General features: G+C 38.6%; 1 protein-coding gene across 4 annotated transcripts; it reads left to right on the top strand.

Annotated features, from left to right (window-relative positions):
- The first annotated feature begins 1,269 nt into the window (after positions 1 to 1,269).
- LOC125242607 (angiotensin-converting enzyme-like) lies at positions 1,270 to 23,832 on the top strand. Of its 4 annotated transcripts, none has more exons than XM_048151403.1 (14): positions 1,270 to 1,321; positions 7,113 to 7,334; positions 8,431 to 8,686; positions 9,267 to 9,410; positions 12,076 to 12,267; positions 12,851 to 12,948; positions 13,880 to 14,052; positions 15,165 to 15,289; positions 16,578 to 16,705; positions 17,074 to 17,288; positions 18,073 to 18,213; positions 19,070 to 19,245; positions 21,960 to 22,051; positions 23,743 to 23,832. In XM_048151403.1, the coding sequence occupies exons 2-13, from the start codon at positions 7,113 to 7,115 to the stop codon at positions 22,049 to 22,051; spliced, it is 1,962 nt and encodes a 653-aa protein (XP_048007360.1). In that variant the 5' UTR covers positions 1,270 to 1,321; the 3' UTR covers positions 23,743 to 23,832. The 4 variants fall into 4 exon arrangements, with proteins under 4 accessions (XP_048007360.1, XP_048007361.1, XP_048007357.1 ...); XM_048151404.1 differs by lacking the exon at positions 1,270 to 1,321 and adding an exon at positions 3,323 to 3,328; XM_048151400.1 differs by lacking the exon at positions 1,270 to 1,321 and adding an exon at positions 4,664 to 4,744.
- Positions 23,833 to 25,238: the final 1,406 nt, after the last annotated feature.

The raw sequence follows: 25,238 nt of genomic DNA, 5'->3' as shown, positions 1-25,238 counted from the left end.
AGACGCTGACAGCACCCAATGGCCTTGACGCTAGCGTACACTGTCTAATCGTATGGGAGTAAGTGAGAGCGCGATGTCACTAAAAGAGGGCGGATAGGTACGAAAAGTGCGGAAAAATAGAAATATGCATTATTTGTGCCAAATGTTTCTTTAGTGTTTTAGATATGTATAGGTATATTTGCTATTATAATATTAACTAAAGACAACTAAGTGAATAATTGAACGACATACAACCGTTTAATGACGAACTCGAGACCAATATTTGCAATTTTTTTCTATCGAGCCGATTTCATTAAATTGTGTATCGAGTACGGCTATGTTCTTTGAAATATAATGAATAATAAAATAACATATAATTTACTTGCCTTACTAAGATTAATAGTTTGTTTAAAAAACTGCGCAAGTAACATTAATTTTACGCAATGATGGTAAGCTTGATAAAGACATTGTAAAAAGAGTGAATGCTGGAAATGGAGTGAATGGACACATCACTTTTAACACTTGAGAAGGTGTTGTAAATAGCACTTAGGATAGGTTGGCTGTGCAGTGTCCGTAAAAGGATGTTGATGTAATAAGTAGTTAAGTAGGCTAAGGCAGAAGATATGGAAATAATGAGTGGAAGAAGGCAGACAAAAAGATTACATGTACCTCTATGAGGGAGAAGTAGAAGCGAGAGTTGGAAAAGTTAAGCTCTAAATAATCGCTCCAAAAGTAAATGAAAATGTGCCCACCCCTCTGACTTTTGAACCAAAGGTTTAGATAATATGAAAAAAATCTCAAACGTAGAACTGTAGACTTTCTAGGAAAATTATTTTGAACTTGATAGGTTGAACAGTTTTTGAAAAAAATACGGGAAACTATGGAACCCAGCGTGGCCCGACACGCTCTTGACCGGTTTTTTTTTTAATTTCTATTCTTTTTGGTCAGACTGAACAGGCATCTTCTGGGCGAGCTCACTCCATCGTAGGCCACGTCTTTGCCTTTGGCTAGTCTGTGGCCAAGAGTAAAGCCGAGTTTAGACGAGCAAGTTATTGCTGCAAGTTTTGAGACAGAAGTATATGCAAGAAAGAGACGCAGATATGTGCCACTCACTCTTCCTATAGTTACGTCTCAAAACTTGCAGCAATAACTTGCCGGTCTAAACTCAGCTTAAGCCCATTTATAATAATAATAAAAAAAACTGTACTTTTATCTCGCAGCATCTTCAAGTGGCTAGATAGTCAAGTACCGGTATTACTAGATACACCGGCTTATCCAGATAAGTATTGATCTTCCTTATCTAAACAGTCGTGTTGCTCAGGCGCATCGACACGGATCAACGGTAAGTACCTTATAATGTTACAATAAATAAAAGAAAATGGACACTTAGGCTTTGTAAAAGTACGTGAGAAGGATTCCAAATGAGTTCCCCTTAGCACGGAGTAACTTCGAAAGGAGGAAACTTGGGCAGGCAATCCCTGCGCATAGACTACAGAAAACGGGTAAGTCTCTCAAGATAATGGGCGCTCCAGTATACAGGGTGTAAACCTAATACGGGCGAACCTCTTAACGGTGGTGAGTATAGGACATAAAACATGGAATTAGATAACTTTTACTTAAAATTGAAATATTTTTTTATCCATACAAATTAATTCGGCCCGCAACGTAATGCAAACACACTCGCGTTAAACGCTCGTTGACAGTTGTCATTGATTGCCATCGCAACCACGTTTACAGTACATTGCTGCTGGGAAATTTTTCAAAAATTAATTATGGGCTGAAAATTAAGAGTAAGTAACTCAAAAACACCTTGTAATTAATGATAACAATATTGAATTATATGCCTGGTTTCATTTATCGCCCTTATTACGTTTACGCACTGTATAATAAGATTCCTGAGGCAATTAAGAATGTTGACAGTGAACGTCAATTTATACAAAAGCTAAAAATGTTTTGCATCACGAAGGCCTATTAGTCCTATTACTCAGTAAAAGAGTTCCTTGATGAATAAGAGTAGAACATCCCCCAAAACGACATAATTGTGTTTATTAATTCTAATTTATTATTATAATTTTAATACCTATTTTTTTATTGTGATTTTAATAATTACATAAATTGTTCTATTGATCTTTTTTATTTATAATTGAAATATGTTTTTGTTTTAATGTACAAATAATATTAAGACATCTTTTGTAATATTTTAACATTATTGCAACAATGTTTGACAGTGTATAATCAGTAGGTACCAATAAACGTATCTCTATCTCTATCTCTAAATTTTTTTTTAACCGTTTTGAAGTTTTCAAAAAGCCGTGCTCGTATCACCGGCGGTAGTACGAAGTTACTTATACGAAGATTTGTCTTATTTATTAAATTATCAGACGTCGCGATGGCAAAATGAGCTGCATATTGTTTGTCTTATAATATATCGGAATAAGTGCGTTTTCACATTATCCGATCCGATATCGGATGTAGGGCCGATATCCTACAGGCGCCATCTTTGATTTTTTACATTGAAATCCTTCCGACGTCCGATATCGGATCGGAATTCGGATAGTGTGTAAACGCACTAAGGCGGTTAGAGGGTTAATCACAGTACATTTACGGTATGGGGTTCTTAAAAATACTGATTACTACAGAGAAGGTCGGCAACATTCGTAACATTCTCGCGCTTTGTACACATATTTAAAGTCACACACAGGTCGAACGCGATTAATTAACATTATTTTTACCTTTTTTCCCAACGTTTCGGCCAGGTTGCACTGGCCGTGGTCGCTGATGAGACTGGATGTGCTAGGCCTGCTGGGACGTCAGTCTTCCGCGACCACGGCCAGTGCAACCTGGTCGAAACGTTCAGATTCAGATTCAAGGGGTAACTCCAGCCAGCAGATCCTGCTGCAAGGACTAGGAAGGGGAGACTACAGGGGGAGGAGATTTTGATACGTAATAGCGCTGTAGGCTCACGTGACTCTGATGATTGAGCCTAAGAGGCAGCGAGTCGTTGGATATGTCTGCGTCACATCTCACCGACTAAGACTCGAACGCAGAATCAGACAGAGTACGTTTGCAAACCGGCTCATTGCGCAGCAACCCCTGCTGCCCCGCCGTAGGCCCCCGCAGCCTGTCCAAGACACCAGGCCCCGTAGCCGAATGGCATTTCTCCGACGCCAAACGAAAGCGATACGCCGCTGGCTCTTTCGCGCCAATACGCAAGCGCGATAGAGATAGATATCTACTAGCGCTTCGTTTCGTGAGCGTTTCGTGAGCGATTGTGCCATTCGGCTAGCCACCCAGAGCACCCAGTAGATAGGGTTGGGAGTGCAACCTGGTCGAAACGTTGGGAAAAAAGGTAAAAATAATGTTAATTAATCGCGTTCGACCTGTGTGTGACTTTAAATAAACATGCGTAAGAATTGCAGGCTTAATAGACTTTTTTTTTTATGGTAACCGCTTACCATCATGGTGGCAAGATGATTGTTTGCCACCGTCTGGAAAAATACTGACATTTATCGTTTGACCTGACCCCAAAACGTTCTGCTAATCGGTAAAATGTCTGCTTCTGGACTAGGTATATTATTTATTATATAATAATTATTTAAGCATATTTTTATTTATGTCCTTTTGTATCAGCCTTCTTTGTTGGCCCGCTCGGCGTGATTTGGTTACGCTTAAAACAACAGTAGAAAATTCTAATTGTTAAAGAATTGGTCGTGCTTATGCGATACAGTGCCAACTAATATTTAATACTGATATTGGGCATTTTCAGAATTTGGGATTCCCAATTAGCGTAAGTCGTTAACAAAAATTAACTCACTGTCAGGTTTGTGACTATAATTAAGCATGACATTACAATAAAAATATTGTTTTTGTGTTAATTAAATAAACTTTAAACGATAATATACTATTCAGATTGTAAAAAAAGTAAATTTTTAGACATATTTTATGCTTAATTTGTCATCACAAAACTGTCAGTGAGTTAATTTTTGTTAACAACTTACACTAATAAAATTGAGGGGACCCAAATTCTGAAAATGCCTAATTTCAGTAATTCGTAAAAACAACAATTATTTGTGATCGTTCGAAAGTTTGTACATTCAAATTAGGCCCAATTACGTAGTTTTACCCTATTTCAAGTATTTGAAGCATTAGTGGCAGTAAGAGCGTGCGACTTTCAATCCGGAGGTTGCGGGTTCGAACTCCTGACCGGCCTAATAGTTACCCCTTCATATAGGTTGAATGGTCACATGGCAGTCGCTTGTGAAAAAACTAGTGGCTTATTGAAATCTTGGGATTAGTTCTCAAAAGCGAACCCCAGGTTGCCGTGAGCCGTGGCAAATGTCGGGATAACGCGACAATGATGGCCCTTTTTCAAGTTATTTAAATGCTGACAACGATGCTGATTCTATCTAAGAAACTATTTTAATTTGGATTTTGCATAAACGAAGCCTTAAACAATATAATAGCGGTGTTAGTCCTGCCAATTTAAAAAAAAATCGAGAAAATTAAGAACTTTAAATTTTAAATAATTTTGAGTTTTTTTGACTATGCATAACACCATCCACCATTGGTTTCGGATTCCCAACAAAAGACGTCAAATCTTCACAAGCATGACAGACAGACGGTCTAATTCATTTACATACAAATGTGTATACAGACATAATGTTGTCAGTTTTGGAATTCACTTAGCGTTTGTTGACGCGTGTCTGTGTTTTTTGTGAAAATGCCGTGTGGGTATTTCAGTGAGACTGCCAAGAAGGTTTTGTTTGTAAGAATCTGTTCGCATTTTTTACTTCATTTAAGCACTTTTTTTTAAATCAGGGAATTTAGAAATTGATGACAATATAGATTAGACATCAAATGAGGAATCATCTTCTCGCTCTCACGTATGAAATTCTTTATCTGTGAAATGGACTAATAAGGTGGTGGCGCCATCTGTCAGAATCTTTGTGTGCCTCCTCATTGAAGCCTCATAGCCACCTCGTATGTAGTTCAAAAATGTGCACAAGAGGATCATACAAAAATATGATGTCTTTCTATAAACAGGTGCCCTATGAAGGCTTAAGAAGAAACAGCCTATCCATACAAATGTTAGTACCTATTTTCCTCTAAGAGGCTCAATTAGCCTTTAGATTCTAGATAATAAATATCTGGACAGGTCCACTTGGTGCTGTCTTATTGGACCTTAGGCACTGGTCCCACCGCGAGCTAGTAAGCTATGAGCTATCGGCTATAAAAGCGAACAAAAGATAAGCACTCCCGTGCAAATAAAAGAGACACGGCGATATTGATAGCTCACCGCCGGGCGAGTAACTATAAACATCGCCGTGTCTCTTTTATTTACGCGGGAGAGCTTATCTTTTGTTCGTTTTTATAGCCGATAGCTTATAGTTTACTAGCTTGCGGTGGGACCAGTGCCTTAACCCCCTTATTCATAAATGCACTCTAAAGTTATCAAGCCGATAAAGTTCGTTTGTCCTTTTCTATCACACTTATACGTCGGAAAGTGACAAACGAACTTTATCGGCTTCATAACTTTTGAGTACGTTTATGAATAATGGGGTCCTAGATAGCTTTTATAGACCAGCTTCAGCTGTACAGCTAAATTTACTCTCCCAAAAAAAATCTGTGTATTATATTATGAGTCAATTCATTGATAGCATATACTATTATCTATGCTATTATAACACTATGATATCAAACCAAGAGCGAAGTTAATTATAAGTGATATCGATTATACAGTCGATTGATCGCCTTGACACGTTTGCTTAGAGCATCTTTTTGCCATCTTACTTTTGTTATTAAGCGGTTATAAATGTAAGGAATATAGTTTTTACCAATTATTTGAGCAAGTCACTGGACAAAGTAAGCAGATTTTTATTAATTTTAATATTTAAAATTTGTGAATCGCTCTGCTCATAATTATCATAGTGAAAAAATTATATAGTGGTCACTCTGTATTATGTCGATTTTTGCAACAAAGTTATTACATCTAGCATTAAGTAACAATACACCAGTACCTACAGCTACTTTGTACCTTCTATAATTCATCTTATGAGTGATTAACTGTTTAAAAGAGAGTCTCTCAACAACAACTTACAGTTTCAATCAAATATAGGTACTGTGCCGTAGCCGAATGGCATTTCTGCGACGCGAGAAGAAAACGAAACGCCGCGATAGGTTAGTCTGGCTTTGTCGCGCCAATACGCAAGAGCGATAGAGATAGATATTTATGAGCGTTTCGTTTCGTGAGCGTTTGTGCCATTCGGCTACGTACGGCCAGCCAAGAAAGTGCTATACCACTTTTCGACTCTATTTTTAAACTCATAGGGTGATAAAAGTGGTGAACCACTTTTTTGGCTGACTGTACCCAGAGGTGCATAAGTCACAAATATCGGTAAATGCTTTGTCACGACGACGACGAATATTGTCACGACGTTAGAGTCCTTGATCCGATATTTATGAGAGCTTAGCCACGCTTAACCATTTCCAAGTCTCTGACATATCTGATAGTAGTATAGAGATGGGCCGCTGAAATGGGAGCTGAACCGACTGTTCGGCCGAATATTCGTATTCGGCAATGTCCATATTCGGCCCATCTCTATCTGATAGCAACTATACAATTAATATTAAAGGTAGAAGGGGGAAAGTAGGGGGTGAAGGGGGGAGTAGGGGGAAAACACTGTTCCGGTTATAATATTCACTCATAAAAAAGCGCTGGTAGCCTGGCGGTAAGTACGTGCGACTTTCGTTCCGGAGGTCGCGGGTTCGAACCCCAGCTCGCACCAACGAGTTTTTCGGAATTTATGTGCGAATTGTCATTTGATTTTCACCATGCGCTTTTCGGTGAAGGAAAACATCTCTCTGGAATTAGTCCGGTTTCCTCACGATGTTACACTAAGGTGTCACAATAAGGTCTGGTTTACCCTTCGGGTTGGAAGGTCAGATGGCAGTCGCTTTCGTAAAAACTAGTGCCTACGCCAAATCTTGGGATTAGTTGTCAAAGTGGACCCCAGACTCCATGAGCCGTGGCAAATGCCGGGATAACGCAAGGAGGATGATGAATGGGATTAGGATTTGCAAATGAATATGTAAGACTTGACCTCATTAGCCTCCATGATTTAACTTCCTTCTAGATGATCCTCAAGATATTAGGCGAGCTGGCCCTAGTCGGAGCAATAGCCTCCGTCTTCATAGTGGCTGCCCAGGGTCGGGCAGCAGAAAGGGCGGCAGAGGAGGCGGCTGGCAGGGACTACATGAGGAGACTCGACGAGATAACGGCCAAGTCCATGAACAGAATGACCATCGCCAATTGGAATTATGAGAGCAATATCACGGCTTACAACAACGAACACAAGGTAAGTTTATTTTACTTGGTGCTTGAGAAATACCCGTTTTGTGAACAGTGTAAGCGAAACACTAAACATCTGGTAGGTGTAGAAACTTTTAAATCGTGTAGGTTTGACCGACTATGCCGTTTAAGTTTTCACAGACTTATAGTAATTGTATAAAACGCCTACTCAATAGTTTTCGCAATTTCCCGAGATATGTCGCTTTTCTTTCTGGAAACTAGCGGACGGTAGTGCATTGTAGTTTTGTTATGATATTTGAATTATTTTTAACCGACTTCAAAAAAAGGAGGAGGTTCTCAATTCGGCTGTTTTTTTTTATGTGTTCGGTGTGATTTGTGTGGTAATAAGACTGGGTGTTTAATTTAAAGCTTTTACTTTTCGAGGCCATTGTCCAAATTAAAAACAGTAATTATAATATATTTCTTAAACATTAATAAGCTACTATCAGGTGCAAAAGTGCAGGAAGAAATTATGAATGAATTCATTGATAAATCCGCCATCCACTTTTGCAATTGATATAGTACATTCTACAACAAATCTTCTTAAAGAAGGTGATTTTTATCATAATCTCTCGGGTTGACTATATTGCTTTACTTAGGCTGCACATTTACATAACGGTTACGTGTAGTACATGTCATACTTAAAATCTATTTCTTAGACAAATAGATTCTCAGGTATAGTATGAATTTTCTGAGATGCACTTTTCGCTTTTGCCCTAATCTGTTAAACAAAGGTCTTTGTATCATTATTCGCTGCGGTTATCTCCCGTTTAAACGGCACGTGCTATAGTCTCAGTGTAGTTAAAAAGCAACTATCATGATAGCAATAAGGTTCAAATCCATATAAAGCCCTTTCGGAAATAACAGGTTTTGTCATCTAAGTTACCTGCACACTGTTTAATAAATTTGAACCTTATTGCTATCATGATAGTTGCTTTTTAACTACACTGAGACTTTAGCACGTGCTGTGGTAACCACCGCAAATAATAGAAACAAAGGCCTTTGTTTAACAGATTGGGGCAAAACCGAAAAGTTCATCTCAGAAAATTCATAATATACTATTACTTGATTACTATCTAATAACCATTCTTACTAATTTTCAGTTACAAGTAGCATTAGACAACGCAGAAGAATTAAAAGAAAACTGGAAAGAGACAATGACTTACTTATGGAAAGAGTTCGAAGACGAAGACCTGAAGAGAATGTTCTCAAAATACACCAAGCTGGGTACATCAGCACTGCCAGAGGATTTGAATCAACGGTTGATTGAGGCGGTTACCAATATGCAGACAACGTACGCGAAGGCAACGATTTGTGAATATAAGTTTAGGACAAAGTGTGATCTACATGTAGAACCAGGTTAGAAACACTTAAAGCTCGGTCACGCATGCGCGTTTTGAGAGCGTAGGCGGAGCGTTAGCGGAGCGTCAGCGAAGCGCAATGATAGCGGTGCGCCGGACGAACGCTGGCGTTGTGCCCAGCGGACGCCGGCGGGAACTAACGAGCGCGGATTACGAGCGGAATGCGCGCGGATTGCGAGCGGAACGCCAGCGGTTCGTCCGGCGCACCGCTAACGCTACGCTATAAAAACGTTTTATGTGCGGCGGAGGCTTTATTTAAATCGTCACAATTTTTACACATAAGGTACAGCGTGGAAAATCTCGACTGCCCCCAGCAATTGTAACTACTTAATCCATTTTTTCCATTATTACACTATGATGTTGAGTTTTACATGTATCTACTGAACATGCCTACCATATTATGTAACCGGTGGACACTCTATTTAATAATGCAAACATTCTAAACCATGGAAAAAATGGACCAGTTACTTTTGCTCCCTAGTCTGGATTTGCCCCGCTATACCTTATTTAAAATTGCAAACGGGACTTTATCGCGTATTACTATGTTTTATTTAAGCGGATTTTTTTTTTGTTTCCAGATGTCACAAACATCTTCGCAAACAGTGACGACCCCGAAGAGCTGAAGTACGCATGGGTGGAGTGGCATAAGGCTGCCGGTAGACCTTCCAGAGGATACTTCACCGAATACGTCCAGATGGACAATGAGGCTGCCCATCTTAATGGTATGGCAATTTATATATGTCGCAGTAAGATAGATAAAGCCGTTATATAGTTATAACCCTAGGGATATAATTATATGTCGTAACATAGTTAAACGAAAGCGATTAATTGCTATCTTACTAGGAATATAACTATAATACGTTACTAGTTTAGTGATATAATTATATGACTGGATTCAGTTTAGTGAAATTATTGTAGCCAGGATTACGGCGGTGCGGCGGAGGTATAGTTATAACCCTAGTTATATAATTATATCACTGGATTAAACTTAGTCTAGGGATATAATTATAATACGTCTCTAGTTAAGTAATATAGTTATATTACTGGATTAAGTTCAGTAGTATAATTGTAGCAGTGTAGTGCGGGGGTGCAGTGGAGACGGGGGCGGGAGCTTACCCGCTACCACAAGGCAGTCGTTCGGCATCAGTTGTCGTTCACGTCACGGTTGAGTTTTCGTGCATAATTATTTATTTAATTTTCGCCACTTTTTCTGTGATATTATCGTTATGTTACGGCATATAATTATATCCCTAGGGTTATAACTATACCTCCGCCGCACGGCCGCAATCCTGCCTATTTACAATCATTTCACTAAACTGAATCCAGTCATATAATTATATTACTAAACTAGTAACGTATTATAGTTATATTCCTAGTAAGATAGCAATTAATCGCTTTCGTTTAACTATGTTACGACATATAATTATATCCCTAGGGTTATAACTATATAACGGCTTTATCTATCTTACTGCGACATATATACAGTCATCTAAATATATAAAAGAAGAAACTGACTGACTGACTGACATCAACGCACAGTAGAAACCGCTGGTCCTAGATATTCCAAATTTGGCACGTACGTTCCTTATAAGGTGTAGAAGAGCACTAATAAAGGATTTTTCAAAATTTACTTTAAGGGATGAAATGGGGGTCCAAAGTTTGTATGAGAAAACAAGATTAGTAAGCGAGCGAAGCCGCGGGAAAAAGCTAATCTGCAATAACACTGCTACAGTTTTAGAAGACTACAAAAATAAAATGTGTGATGAGCGTTATTAATCTGCAAAAAGTATGTCATATTACATGAACTAAACGCAGTTCGTAGCATTATCTGTGGTAGAATAATCAGAAAATTAAAAAAGTTGACAATAGTTTTTGGCCGACTCGTAAATTAATATTGCATTTAATTTACGATAAAAAATAACTACATAATATTATATAGTCATTAAATTTACACAAAAATATTAATTACACATTAAATTAAACATAAACACACATTTACAATTGCATTTCGTTTCTCCTCAAACGGTGTTTGTAATAAATAAAAAAACAATTGATTTATCTGAAGAATCCTATACCTATAGGAGTCTGAGCTTCGCCGTTGAAGATTTTGCCTTATGATTTTTGTATCTATGATTTTCTCTAAAATGTGATGAAAAACATTGTGTGTAACTCAGGAGATAAGTATATTGATAACGAGTGTTATAATTGACAACATTTCATATTTTTGAGTACAACTTTTTATTGTTTGGTTTGAAAGAACTCAATACTAAAAGATACACGTATTTTTTTATTTTTCCAAAAACTGCTATTTTAATGAGAAAATCCCTTCTTATTACTACTTCGAGCAGAAAGAGCGTAAGTTACAAACGTCAAAACAACAGCTTCGTGACGTCACATGTGTTGTTTCATACACCTAAGAAAACGACAAAATCATTTCTAAAAAAAAAGTTTTAACAGTCAGCTCAAACAGTTCGGTATGTCTGACTGTCAAGTGACTCAAGTGTCACTGTCAAGTGTCAACCAATAGTGAATGACTATGAACCATAGACTAAGCTATGAAATTTTTAATATCTTTGCTACGAAGAGTGATAAGTGTCACTGTCAAACTCAAGTGACATCCCAACTAGAAGATTTTTTGTTACAGTGGCAGCTCTAAATCAGCTATTTGACGTCACTTCCCCTTTAAGCTATTTTTAAGATTTTTTATACGAAAAATACGAATAATATTTATAATAAAAAAAATTATTTATGTGATCTACAAGCGTATATCTCGAAATGGTTTTCGATTTAGGGACATTGAAAATTTTGAAACGTTGTCAATTCGTGACAGCCGCAGGCTGGAGTCAATTATAGACACGAGATTTACGAGTCGAGTATGTAATTATTATGTTTATATTTTGTAAAACAGCCTATGATTTATTTAATCTCTCAGGATTTGTTTACATTTTTAAAACAGCCCATTATTTCCAATTCTAATTATCACAGAAATCGCGAAGCGTCTGGTTGAGGTAACTGGTGACCGAAGAGCTGGCGACTTCCTCGCTCAACGTATCAGCATTGCGATACAGCGAGGAAATGTCGCCAGTATCCTTGGTACAATGCCTCAAGGGCCTATTTTAGACATTAGCTAGCTTTTAAGTTTAGTCTTAGTTTCTTATACAATTATGTAAATAATTATGTTCATGTAAATAAAGATTTTATTAACACAAGTCAAATTATAATCTGTTGAAAACATTTCAACTTGTGCTATATTAAAGTAGTCACACCACTATTTATATATAAAATTTAAACCGAAACCTCAGGCACTAGAGGCCTTGGTAACTTTTTCTTTTATATGTGTAATTTATTTCGGTTTTAATTTAGCCCATAATTTATTTAATCCCTCAGGATTCGACAGCACGGCCGAGTGGTGGCTCAGCGAGTACGAGTCCTCGGACAGCGAGGAGCAGTTCGCCACTCTCTGGAGCCAGGTCCAGCCTCTGTACCAGCAGCTCCACGCGTACGTGAGGGGCAAGCTGCGAGCCAAGTATGGCGAGAGTGTGGTGTCGGCTAGGGGGCCTATTCCTGCGCATTTGTTAGGTAAGATATATTTGTCATTACTTAATAAGGAGGCACGGCGCTGGTGGCCTAGCGGTAAGAGCGTGCGAATTTCAGTCAGGAGGTCGCGGGTTCGAACTCCGGCTTGCACCAATGAGTTTTTCGCGACTTATGGGCGAAGTGTCATTTGATATTTGCCAGTCGCTTTTCGGTGAAGGAAAACATCGTGAGGAAAAGACAAAAAATAGCCTATGCCACTCGCCATCCCTTCAACTATCTCCACTTAAAAATCACGTTAATTCGTCGTTCCGTTTTGTCGTGAAAGGCGGACAAACAAACAGACACACACACTTTCCCATTTATAAAATTAAATATAGATACTAATACTTATTTACATAGAAAACATCTATAACTACAGGACCAATTATCTGTGATCATCACACAAATAATTGCCCTTACCCGGATTCGAACCCGGGGCCGCGGTTTAGCATGCAGGGTCACTATCACTACCATCTAGGCCAGACCGGTCGTCAAAATCATTTCGTAATGGACATTATATCTAGGAGGATTACTTCTCTCCTGAGTATAGCTGTGTGTTTTAATGAATCATTTTTGTTTGTTTCAGGTAACATTTGGGCTCAGACCTGGAATAATATTGAAAAATACGCGAAGCCCTATCCTAACAAACCGGATGTAGACGTAACAGCTGCATTGAAAGAACAAGTAAGTTTTATAATTTTCCTCATCTTGAAAGTGGCAAAGCCATTTCGATATTTAGCGTAGAGATAAGACTGTTATTTCCCACTGATTGAAAAGCTCCGTGAAAAAACTTTAGTTGTTTCTTTAATATCCATTTTGCCAACATGTACCAAATCATATTAATAGCTTTTGGACACAGTCAGGAAGACAGGAAATAACCTGGAAAAGCGTATGGTCACTGGTTCGGTAGCAGAAAGAGAGGAAAGGGCCGCAGTCCAACGCGTTGGTCCGATCAAATTGCTTTCCGTCAATGTCCATGATGCCTTAGAAGTCGCAAGGGACCGAAAGGCCAGGAAATCTCTTATTCACATAGTAGCCGAGCCATTAGACCCACGTTGGAGGTCACGATCCTCAGCATTGAGGAGACCAAATCAAGGAGCTGGACATAATATCTTCATTAGACTTATTTTGACCGGGACATCGGGACACACGAAGGCGGGTGGATGTCAAAGATGCGTAGACAGCAATATAAGTCTAATGAAAATAATCGTGAATCATTCAAAGTTCATAATAACTTCATTATGTAGCTATTGGTAATTCCTTTTTTTCTCAAAACAACAAATATCTGTTATCACCACAGAAATAAATTTCCTACCTAGGATTATCGACTTCATAGGCAGGATCACTACCCACTAAGCCAAGCCAGTTGTTAAAAATGGAAAATGTATATAAATATTGTCATGAACCTTTGCACATCTGTAAAAAATCATGAAAAGCGCGAACGAAGGACCAAAAATGACATTCAAAATGTGAATTTATCGAAAATTATGTTCTGGCCGACTAGCCGACTAGTCGGCCGACTAATCGGCCACCCAAGCGCCGACTAGTCGGTAGTCGGCCTAATCGGCCAAATCAATAGTCGGTACATCCCTAATTTCTATCAATTCCGTTTCAGAACTACACTGCTCTCAAGATCTTCAAGACAGCCGAAGAGTTTTTCACGTCCCTCAACCTGAAGGGCCTACCAGATATGTTCTGGGACAAGTCGATAATTGTGAAGCCGGACGATGGTCGAGACATGGTGTGCCACGCTTCAGCTTGGGACTTTTTTGATGGTGATGATTTCAGGTAAGACCATGGCATCGGAAATAGAATAAAAACCGGCCAAGAGCGTGTCGGGCCACGCTCAGTGTAGGGGTTCCGTAGTTTTCCGTATTTTTCCCAAAAACTACTGAATCTATCAAGTTCAAAACAATTTTCCTAGAAATACTTTATAAAGTTCTACTTTTGTGATATTTTTCATAGTTTTTAAACATGTGGTTCAAAAGTTAGAGGGGGACACACACACTTTTTTTTCCTTTAAGAGCGATTATTTCCGAAAATATTAATATTATCAAAAAACGACTTTAGTAAACCCTTATTCATTTTTAAATACCTATCCAACAATATATCACACGTTGGGGTTGGAATGAGAAAAAAATCGGTCCCCACTTTACATGTAGGGGGGGTACCCTAACAAAACATTTTTTTCCACTTTTATTTTACCACTTTGTCGGCGTGATTAATATACATATTGGTACCAAATTTCAGCTTTCTAGTGCTAACGGTTACTGAGATTATTCGCGTACGGACGGACGGACGGACAGACAGACAGACATGGCGAAACTATAAGGGTTCCTAGTTGACTACGGAACCCTAAAAACGACAGCTTAGAGGCCTTAGAGAATGAACAAGATAAGTAGAACTTGGCGAAAAATTGTATCTCGAGACTTAGACTAATGAGTATCGGGCTACACATTATACTGACAACAAAAAAACTTAAATCGATGAATTGTGGAAGTTAGGTACCAAAATGTAGCTACCCGATAATTCCTTCCTTTGCATATCATGAGCATTTTTTAATTTGTGAGCATTTCTTTTTTTTTGCCGATAAAAAAATTTTGATTGTTTTAGGGAATTTTAGGTCAATTGTACTCAGAATCACGAGTACTTTCAATCTCACTGGGAGACAAAAAGTGTCCCAGAATTTCCATACATTTTTGTTACTTTCCTCTTTTGTTACCCCATACAATATGTACGGAAAATGGTAACAAAATAAGAATAAATCCTATGGGACAATTTTTTTAACTATAGGATTGAAAAAACTAGTAATTCTGAGTAGAAATAGCATTTTTTTTTTAAATATCACATTTCATAAAAGTGGCAAAAAAAAAAGAAATGCTCTTGTATATTTTTTTTAGAATTAAGCAGTGTACTGAGATAACAAGTGCCTTCTTCAAGACTACTCACCACGAGTTAGGGCACATACAGTACTATATGCAATATAAAGACTTGCCGGTAATTTACAGAGCGGGAGCAAATCCAGGTACGTTACTGTACAATTATCTTGACACATCATCATCATCATATCAGCCCTTTATCGCTGACTGCTGAGCATAGGCCTCTCTTCTAGTACGCCTCTTGTCCCGGTCCTGAGACTGAGATAGTCTTATCCAGTTGTCGACCACCCAACAAGCCAACAGATGCCAAGCGCTTCTGACATCTTCTTTTCTAGCAGGTCTAGCCACTTTGACACGACAATTCCCAATAGACAGAAGTAAAGGGATGGATCCTCATTCAAGATATTCTTTCAAATATACCTACTTCAACTAAGATCGTCATACTTATTTAAACTTTCACGATTATTACACATCATTATTTTTAAAATCGGGACTTAATCGCGTATAACTACATATTAAACTGACCTCCAACGTTTGACCGCCGTCCTTGAAACGTTGGAGGTCAGTTTAATATGTAGTTATACGCGATTAAGTCCCGATTTTAAAAATAATGATCGTCATACTTGTACTGAAAAAAATGTTTTTCTACTCGTCGACTTTAATCTGTCAATTAGGACACCACAGACTAAACTATACGTGCTGATTTTTCAGTGTTGGATAGTCTTTGACACTTAGTCAACTATAATATTTCATTATAGGTACTTCACTTTACTTAACTGAAAAAAATTCAAAAATAGAACTTCATACAAGTTCACATACAACCTGGCAAATTTGTCTGCATCTGAAACACATTTTTTTTTATCTATCGGTTTATCGACCAATCAGAGACGGTTATTACAAACAATTGGTTGCCAGGTAATTCGATGTTGATACAACGGTGAACGACGCTATTAATATTAATTTTAACTTGAATGATGATATTTTTCGTCCATTGATGATGAAGATGATGACTGATAGAAAAAGTATTGTATACAATAGTGATATAATACAAAGCTTTTCAGTCGAGTACCATGTTTAGGCCACGAAGCTTGCTGAGTGGCCTAATAGTACGGTACGAGAGTGAAAAATACTATTATATTCTGAAGGCATTTTGAAATAACGGTTCCACCTCAAAAAAAACTCATCTCTTTCGCCCCCTTCTCTCTCATTCCCTTTGGTAAAACCTCATCTCTTTGCCTGGGACCTGGGACCATTACCTACTTCGATAAAAGTTGGAGGTCTCATCTTATTTTAGTGCTGATTTCTGAAAACTTACTGATTAGATTTAGTTTTATTCTAGTTCCGCTATCGATTTGGTAGGAATCTCAACTTTTAGCAACCCAGACAGGAAAAAGAGGGAGTGAAGAAGGTTTTATAGTTATAATTATTTCTCAGGGTTCCATGAAGCGATCGGTGACGTAATAGCCTTGTCAGTGTCGAGTCCGAAGCACCTCCGAGTGGTAGGCCTGCTGAAGGATGAAACAGATGATGAAGAATCTGAAATTAATCAGCTATTCAAAATGGTAAGTTATAAATCTGTTGTTCATTAATCTTGGACAATGTTGACCATTTGTTATTTAAGAAATTGGTAGATTGAGAAGCCGAAAACTGCAAGGTTGACATAATGTTACTTTTCAGTCGGAACATGTCAAATTTATTCCCTTAATTCGATCAGATGTACAGTGAGCTGCAAAATTGCATGGAGAAATTATGAATGAATTCATTGATAAATTCACAATGCACTTTTGCAGCTGATAGTACTTACGCAGGTTTTCTCACAATGTTTTCCTTCACCAAATATCTTAGCCATGTATGACATTTATTTCAGCTTTTAAAATAGTTTTCAAAAGCTTCTACAACCATTCGAGATAAATATCCGTCTTCTTTCCAGGGACTAGACAAAATAGTGTTCCTTCCCTTCGCGTACCTCCTTGACTTGTTCCGCTACGCCGTTTTCCGAGGTTTCACCACTCAAAGAGACTACAACTGTCACTTCTGGCAGCTAAGAGAGGCTCTTCAGGGAGTGGAGCCTCCAGTGACCAGGACTGAGGCCGATTTCGATCCGGCTGCGAAGTACCATGTTGCTGCTGATGTTGAGTACATGAGGTAAGGGGTACATTGCTATGTACGTATCTGAGCAGCCGGGGCGCTTAAATATCTGAACAGGCCCCGTAGCCGAATGGCATTTCTACGACGCGAAACGAAATCGCGGCGTTTCGTTTCGCGTTGTAGAAATGCTTAAAAAAGTACCTGTCTGGCCCCGTAGCCGAATGGCATTTCTCCGACGCCAAACGAAAGCGATACGCCGCTGGCTCTGTCGCGCCAATACGCAAGCGCGATAGAGATAGATATCTACTAGCGCTTCGTTTCGTGAGCGTTTCGTGAGCGATTGTGCCATTCGGCTAGCCACCCTGGTCTGTCGCGCCAATACGCATTTTTTTTAAGAGCGATAGAGATAGATATCTACGCACGCTGGCCTTATGGCCTTGAATGTAGAGGCGTGGTCAGATATTTGTGAGTGCCCCCTTAATTGCTCAGAGTCGCACTGAACCTTGAGCAGTTTCATGTGCTCTGCTTACCCATTCTGGGTGACATGGCATGGCATGAGTTTATGTAAGGTACTGCGGGACAATTACGACTGGAAGGCAAATTTGAACTACCTACTATATTTTTTCCATATTTTACATTTTTTGCAGTATTAAATAGAGTATCCACTAGAGCGTCTTCAGTGGATAAATATGGAGCTCTAGTTAATAGTATAAAACATAGACATGAATGGTGTTGTGATATGAAATCTGTGGCAAAACATGGAAGAAATTCGATCAGTTGAAAACTGTCCCTCAGTCGAAATTGCCTTCTGTACCTTATACGTTTATACTTTTAATTTCAGGTACTACGTGTCGTATATAATACAGTTCCAGTTCCACCGAGCTCTCTGTCAAATTGCCGGCGAATACGTGCCTGGTGATCCTGACAAGATGCTGTCCAAGTGCGACATCTATAACAGCACGAAAGCTGGCGAGGCTTTGGGGTAAGTTCTTCTCATATCAGTAACGCAAAGTTGCTGTTAAAAAAATTGAGTTTCGCAATACGGCCCGCCCGAATCCGATGCAAATCCGTGAAAATATGATCCGTAGCTCCTCAGAAGTATTTATTTGGTAACAAAGAGGATCGAGTATTATAGAGAGTTACTGTCAAAGTAAAATGTGTAATCACAGTGAATAGACTGCCATCTCTTGACACTGGCTTTAAACTTTTGTACCTCAGTTTTGGCAATTTGGCCCATATTGTTAACCTTTATATGTGTTAAAACGTCAAATATCAATATTAGCGCCATCTAACCGAGCGTTCCCCAAAGGTGTAACGCCATCTAGGCCACCGTACCTTTATCTCTAGGGCTTTGAGGTACGTGTTTTTCTTAGACTTTATCCGTCTATACGGAGTTAGATATGTCTTTGTATGGTAATTTACGCAGAGATAATGACGGAAAGAAACTGGATGACGGAAATCGGATCTAGTGCGTAAATTACTTTATCATAGAAAAAAAATACGGCTACTAAAAAAATCATGGGTTCGCATCCGATTGGGATTGGATGAAGTACGAAACCGCTTTTTACGTGGTTATTAGTTTGTTGAACTAGTCCTAGTTTTGATATTTTTCGCATTCGTCGATACACAATGTTTACAATGTTCGGATTTTAAAACCGACCAAAATGTGTGTTTATTACGTTGCATGTTGTACCTACATTTTCTTTGTGTTCGACGTGGAGAATTCACAGAGGTTTCTTAGCAGTAAAGATATTCAACTATTAGCGTTTGCGTAAAATCAGCTGACAAAGAGAGTTAATGAATGATGAAACAATAACTTCAAAATTTAAATGTTTTAGCAAAATGCTCCAAATGGGTTCCTCTCGTCCCTGGCCCGACGCCATGCAAGCCCTAACAGGCCAACGCCACATGGACGCCAGCGGATTGATGGAATACTTCCAGCCGCTGTACGAATGGCTGAAGAAGGAGAATGAACGGACTGGGGAGTTCATAGGATGGGAGGCTGGCTCTGTCCGTAAGTACATTTATTTATTTTTCCCTCAATAGCTCGGAAACACGTGTTTTGTCCTTTAATACCAGCGGGTAAAAACGCATTTTATCCACTAGTGGGTAAAGTAATTTGACCTAGAATAAAGTCAAATTAACTGCTTTAAAATTGATATAAGTAGGTGAATCTAGTAATAAAGATGATTTACCACCTGCGGAACTACTGGAAGCAGTGATAAACGCATTTTTTGCGTTGAAGTTTCCTCGCTATAGTGAGGGGAAAAGTTTTGTGTTACACTCGGGTGCAAATGTATTTTACTTCTCGTGTGTTAAAATAAAACTTTGCCCCCTTGTATAACAAATAACTATTAAACTTACACCCCGTGTTTTAGAGAAGTGGGGGGTTAGAAACAAATAAAAAGTAGCCTATATCATTCTCCATCCCTTCGGCTATCTCCACTTAAAAAATCACGTCAATTCGTCTGAAAGACGTGAAAGAAGGACAAACAAACAGACACACACAGTTTCGCATTTTTAATATTAGATAATAACCTCATTATTTGAGCAATTCCTGTTTTGTACATTTGGATCACGTTTCCGATTTTGATAAAAATTGGTAGGCTGATAGAGTCCATGATGCTGAGCAAGATCCACTAGGTTTCCTAAAATGTCCTATGTAGTTTCTATGAAACCTTCCTTTTTTGTTACCAGATTTCTATACATTTTCGGTAACAAAAAAGGAAAGTTTCATACAATCAACCTAGGACATTTTGGGAAACCTAGTGGATCTTGCATCATGGACTCTATCAGCCTAACAGTATTTGTCAAAATCGGAGACGTGATCCAAACGTACAAACTTAACGGGAACTGCTGATTTAAAAGGCACTGGTCCCACTAAAAGTGAGTAAAAGATGGAGAAAAAAAAAGGTTTTTTATTTTCGCTCCCCAGGTTTTTCTTGTTTCATTATGATCAAAAATTGATATGTACCAAAAATTAGCTTCTTATTGGCTCATTTAGAGGTTGCAATGATTTGCAAGTAGGAGCCCATTAGTATGGAAGTCGAAAATTTTCAAATTGTAAAATCAGCAAATATGTCCGGCGCAATGCAAGCAAGCATGAATGAAAGCATGGTGTTATTGCGAAACTGTCTAGAAGGGAGCTACTTTTTATATCGACGAAAGCATTATCTCCAGATTGACGGAGTTGCTATGGGCAGCCCGGTGGCGCCGGTTTTAGCAAATATCTGGATGGAGCATTTTGAGGCAAACATAGACCTGCAACCATGGGCAGTGAAGTTATGGAAGCGGTATGTCGATGATGTCTTTTGTATCATGAAGGGTGGCAAGCAAGAAGTTGAGCAATTACTCCAGTATCTCAATTCCATTCATCAGAAGGTGAAATTTACGTATGAATTGGAATCAGATCGAAGTTTGCCTTTTCTGGACATAAAAGTGATAGGTCGGATGGATGGATCCTTGGCGCACACTGTCTACAGGAAGCCTACTCACACAGATAGATACCTCAATGCTCAGTCTCACCACCACCCTCGTCACCTACTGTCCGTCGTTAATTCCCTAAAGAACAGAGCACATGACCTTTGTGACCCTGAATTTTTAGAGAGTGAGATGTCACATATTCAGGAGGTTCTTAGAAAGAATGGGTACAGGGTGGATTGTCGGCAACCGAGACGAAAGCCTGCGAAGAAGCATCCGAATGTTGCAAGACGACCGGCATTTATGCCCTATGTCAAGGAGTGACAGACAAGGTTGGTACCATACTAAAGAAGTATTCGATACAGACTGTGTACATGCCGTTGTCGAAGGTGGCGGGGCAACTAAGGTCAGCAAAGGATGTTATTCCATATCAGACGCCAGGCGTTTATAAGATTGACTGTAGCTGTGGTAGTTCTTATATTGGAGAAACCAAACGCACCATAGCGGAAAGGGTCAAAGAACATATCGCGGCGGTCAAAAAAACGACAAATAAATAAGTCTGCGGTTGCCGAGCATTTGCTAGAGTCAGGACCGAACCACTGGATTGAACTGCATAATCCCAAAGTCCTTTCAACGGAACGTCTTTACTATAGCAGGAAAGTACGTGAAGCGATTGAAATCAGGAAACATCGTAATTTCAATCAAAATGAAGGGCAAGGGATTTCATCTTCGTGGAATCCAGTGATTAGCAAGTGTAAACGTGAGAAAACTTCCCGTCTCATACCATCGGATGTCGTGAGTGTTGTATGTAGGCAGAGTGGCAACCCTAGCGTAAAAGTGACTGATGACAATCACTTGCGGGTAGTTCGAAAAACTCGTACAGCTAGAAGATGTTGATACAACTCCCAGCCAGTCTACCCGTGACCACGGACGTAATGTCATGTCCGAAACGTCGGGTTAAATATAAAACGTAAGTTTTACGCGATTAAGTCCCGTTTTAATTTAATAATATGAGTGAAGATCGTGTTAGTTTAAATCAATATACTACTTTATCTCGCTGAAATTTTGTATACTGACATTTGGGATCAAATCGAGTAAAAGCCCTGGGGAAGAAGAAAAAAAAAATATTTTTTGAACCACCCTAATGAGTAATGACTAACTCACTCGCGCTATCATCGCGTCTCTTTTATTTACATGGAAGTGACTATCTTTTGTTCCTTCCTATCATTGCTTTCTCGATTATGGTGGGATCGCCAGTGCCTAAGACTCGAACGTATTTTTTTATTTGTTGTAATATGTGTTTTACAGAATATTGCACACAGGAGCAATTGATGGCAATGGAAGATTCGGACTTCGAGAAGAAACTGAATACTCTCGTCAAAAAACAAGTTAAGAAATAAGTAAGTTAGAGTACTATTCAATACTATTCTCGAGATTATAGAGATTTTACACATTTATGCACTGAGAGAAAATACAACCAGTTTTCATGTTCGTTCAAAAAGTTTTTTGGTTAAAATAGCGCCTACGTGCTCTTTGGTTCAAACAACAAGCTTGTTGTGCAATGACAAGTAGCTACCTGTCATTTGAATCGGCAATATATTTGAATCAACAAGTCGATTTTATAAAAACAACCTGACACATATTGTTTTAAACATACGTTTGGCTGATTCAAACGGATAAACCGCAACAAGTCGAACTTGTTAAATTCACAATGCAAATTTCTCTCAGGGTGGGCCCATAGTTTTTTTTAAATCTAAAATGTAACGTCTTGTTTTCTAGTGACTGTGTATTTTATAGATACCTATGTGTTTTCATAACGACTCGCTCAACGCGCTTTCGATTTTCCGATTCCGATTTTCATCAAACATGGCTAAGAACACTCCCGACTAATTCAAATTAAAAAAAAAAACAAATCTAAATCGGTTTATCTGTTTGAAAGCTGCGATGCCTTAGACAGACAAATAGACACGTCGATTTTATAACTCGTCGATTTTGCATCGGAAGTTAAAAATCCCATGCAAAATGAGCCTTACCCAAAATGTTTGTGGTACTTTACGGTTTCGAATCAAAACACTAGAGATAGAATATGCATAAGAGTACAAAAAGCTACCGTAACCAAACATAGTACTTAGTTCTAAGGTTAGCATAGGCTTGTTGAATTTCTACATTTCAAAATATAGGTTGAGGTCAAGAACAATTCGCACTTAGTGACGCATCTTATAGAACATGTGTTTTAAAGTGTAACCGTAATGCTACCAAGATAGCAATGGCCCGTGCGTATTACATAGAGAGCCAGTGAGATTTCAAAACGGCCTTCGGTTTTTGGTGAAATAAATGGACTTACTCATGGCAAAGACATATGTAACTCCGTATAGACGGATAAAGTCTAAGATAAAAACGTACCTCAAAGCCCCAGAGAAAAAGGTACGGTGGCCAAGATGGCGTTACACCTTTGGCGAACGCTCGGCTAGATGGCGCTAATATTAATATTTGACATTTTAACACATATCAGGCTAACAATATGGGCTAAATTGTCAAAACTGGGGTTCAAAAGTTTTAAGCTTGTGTCGAGAGATGGCAGTCGATGCACTATGATTACACATTTTGCTTTGACATTAACTGTCTAAGATAATACTCGATCCTCTTTTCTCATGGCCACAGACTAGCCGAGGCAAAGACGTGGCCTAAGCTGGAGCGAGCTTGTCCAGAAGGTGCCTGTTCACCCTTGATTTGGTCGACGATTATCTTATTCCCGTAATTTGCTAAAATCCGCAGGCCCTTTTGTACAGTGAGCTGTAAAAGTGCATGGCCAAGTTATCAATGAATTTATTCATAACTTCTCCATGCAATTTTGCAGCTCACTGTACGAGTAAGCTCACGCACTGTAAACCTCTTTAAAGAAACGAAATATCGTCACTACTTTAAAAAAATCTCGTATCTCACGCTGTTCCTCAAATTTAAAACGCAGTACGTCTATATGCAATGCATTCCATACATACTTACTACAATTTGCTTTTCATTGACAGACGAAGATACAAGTTTTTTTTAAAAGTAGTGACGATATACAAATGTATAATTTATTTAATTTCAGATCAATGTGAATAAAGGCAGCTAAGGAGTCATCAAGAGAAGTTATTTATTATCATTGTACATAAATTGCACAAAAATATTATTACAAAAATTCTAATTGTTTTTATTTCATACTGGCAGCAATTTTCCACTTTTGAATTTACTTATTCAGGTTTCAATGAGGAGGCACACTGACATTTTATCCCGCTAGGAGGCGCCTGTGCAAGTGTCTAGGTATGTCACTGTCATTCATATGTGAGAGAGAAAAAAATATCATCTCGCTTTCACGTATGAAATTATTTATCTGTGCAATGGACTAATAAGGTGGCGCCATCTGTCATAACCTTTGAGTGTGCCTCCTCATTGGCGCTTCCTCTTGTCAAGTATTTTTATTTTGGCAAAACTCTGTACTTTTTCAGAGAAAACTTACGATAGATTAACTTTTTAACAAAAAATAAAACCGCCTTCAAAAAAAAAGCGTGTTACAAAACACGGAGAAACTAAAAAGCCAAAAATAATAAACCTTCGAATTCAGATTTCTTATCGGATTGCAATAATCTAAACATCCAAATTATAAACAAATCAATTATTTTTGTAGTCGGTACCAGACCTGTTCGTCGCCTTGCTATTTCCTGTTTGCCCTACCCAACCATACGCAGGCTGGTCCCGACTCCAAAAATAATTGATTTGTTTATAATTTGGATGTTTAGATTATTGCAATCCGATAAGAAATCTGAATTCGAAGGTTTATTATTTTTGGCTTTTTAGTTTCTCCGTGTTTTGTAACACGCTTTTTTTTTGAAGGCGGTTTTATTTTTTGTTAAAAAGTTAATTTATTTGTTGATTTTTAGTGGTTCCTAGTGATATTATATGTATCAGTCCGAATATATGTACAGTAGTGAAAGAATTGTCCTTTAACTCCTAACCGTTGAGGAGTTGACCTTCCATCATCAGCTCAGCCACATAAAATTATTACCACCAGGCGCAAATACTGGTGCACCTTTGAAAAATACACAAAAAAATATTACATGTGCCTATAACATTTGAAGAGTTCCCTCGATTTCTCCAAGATCCCATCATCAGACCACGACTTGGTGCCAATGGGACCATCTCGGGGTTATACCCGTTCGATCAAAAAAAAATTTTGAAAATCGGTCTACGATTCTCGGAGATATCGAGTAACATACATACAAAAAAAAAAAAACATTCAGTCGAATTGAGAACCTCCTCCTTTTTTGAAGTCGGTTAAAAATCATACTTATAAATTCATATTAAGAAAATAGTAAAAGTGTGTATCTGTTGGTTTGTCCGTATGCCACGGCAAAACGGAGCGACGAATTGACGTGATTTTGTAAGTGGAGAGCGTTGAAGAGATGGAGAGTGACATAGGCTCCTTTTTCTAACCCCTCACTTCCCTAAAATGGGGGGGGGGGGGGAGTTTGTATGGAGCATTCCGGAATTTTCGAATTTAACGCGAGCGAAGCCGCGGGAAAAAGCTGGTCTTAAATAAAAAACAAC

This window comes from Leguminivora glycinivorella, chromosome 3 (assembly GCF_023078275.1).
Source record: "Leguminivora glycinivorella isolate SPB_JAAS2020 chromosome 3, LegGlyc_1.1, whole genome shotgun sequence".
Classification (NCBI taxonomy): domain Eukaryota; kingdom Metazoa; phylum Arthropoda; class Insecta; order Lepidoptera; family Tortricidae; genus Leguminivora; species Leguminivora glycinivorella.
This window is presented reverse-complemented; position numbering and strand designations above follow the sequence as displayed.

Bases quoted from the DNA above. Each gene is read 5' to 3' on its own strand.
- LOC125242607 (XM_048151400.1), top strand. From the start codon at position 4,700: ATGCCGTGTGGGTATTTCAGTGAGACTGCCAAGAAGGTTTTGTTT. The intron at 8,687-9,266 runs GTTAGAAACACT...TTTTGTTTCCAG, and splicing joins TGATCTACATGTAGAACCAG to ATGTCACAAACATCTTCGCA. The intron at 14,053-15,164 runs GTAAGACCATGG...TATTTTTTTTAG, and splicing joins TTTGATGGTGATGATTTCAG to AATTAAGCAGTGTACTGAGA.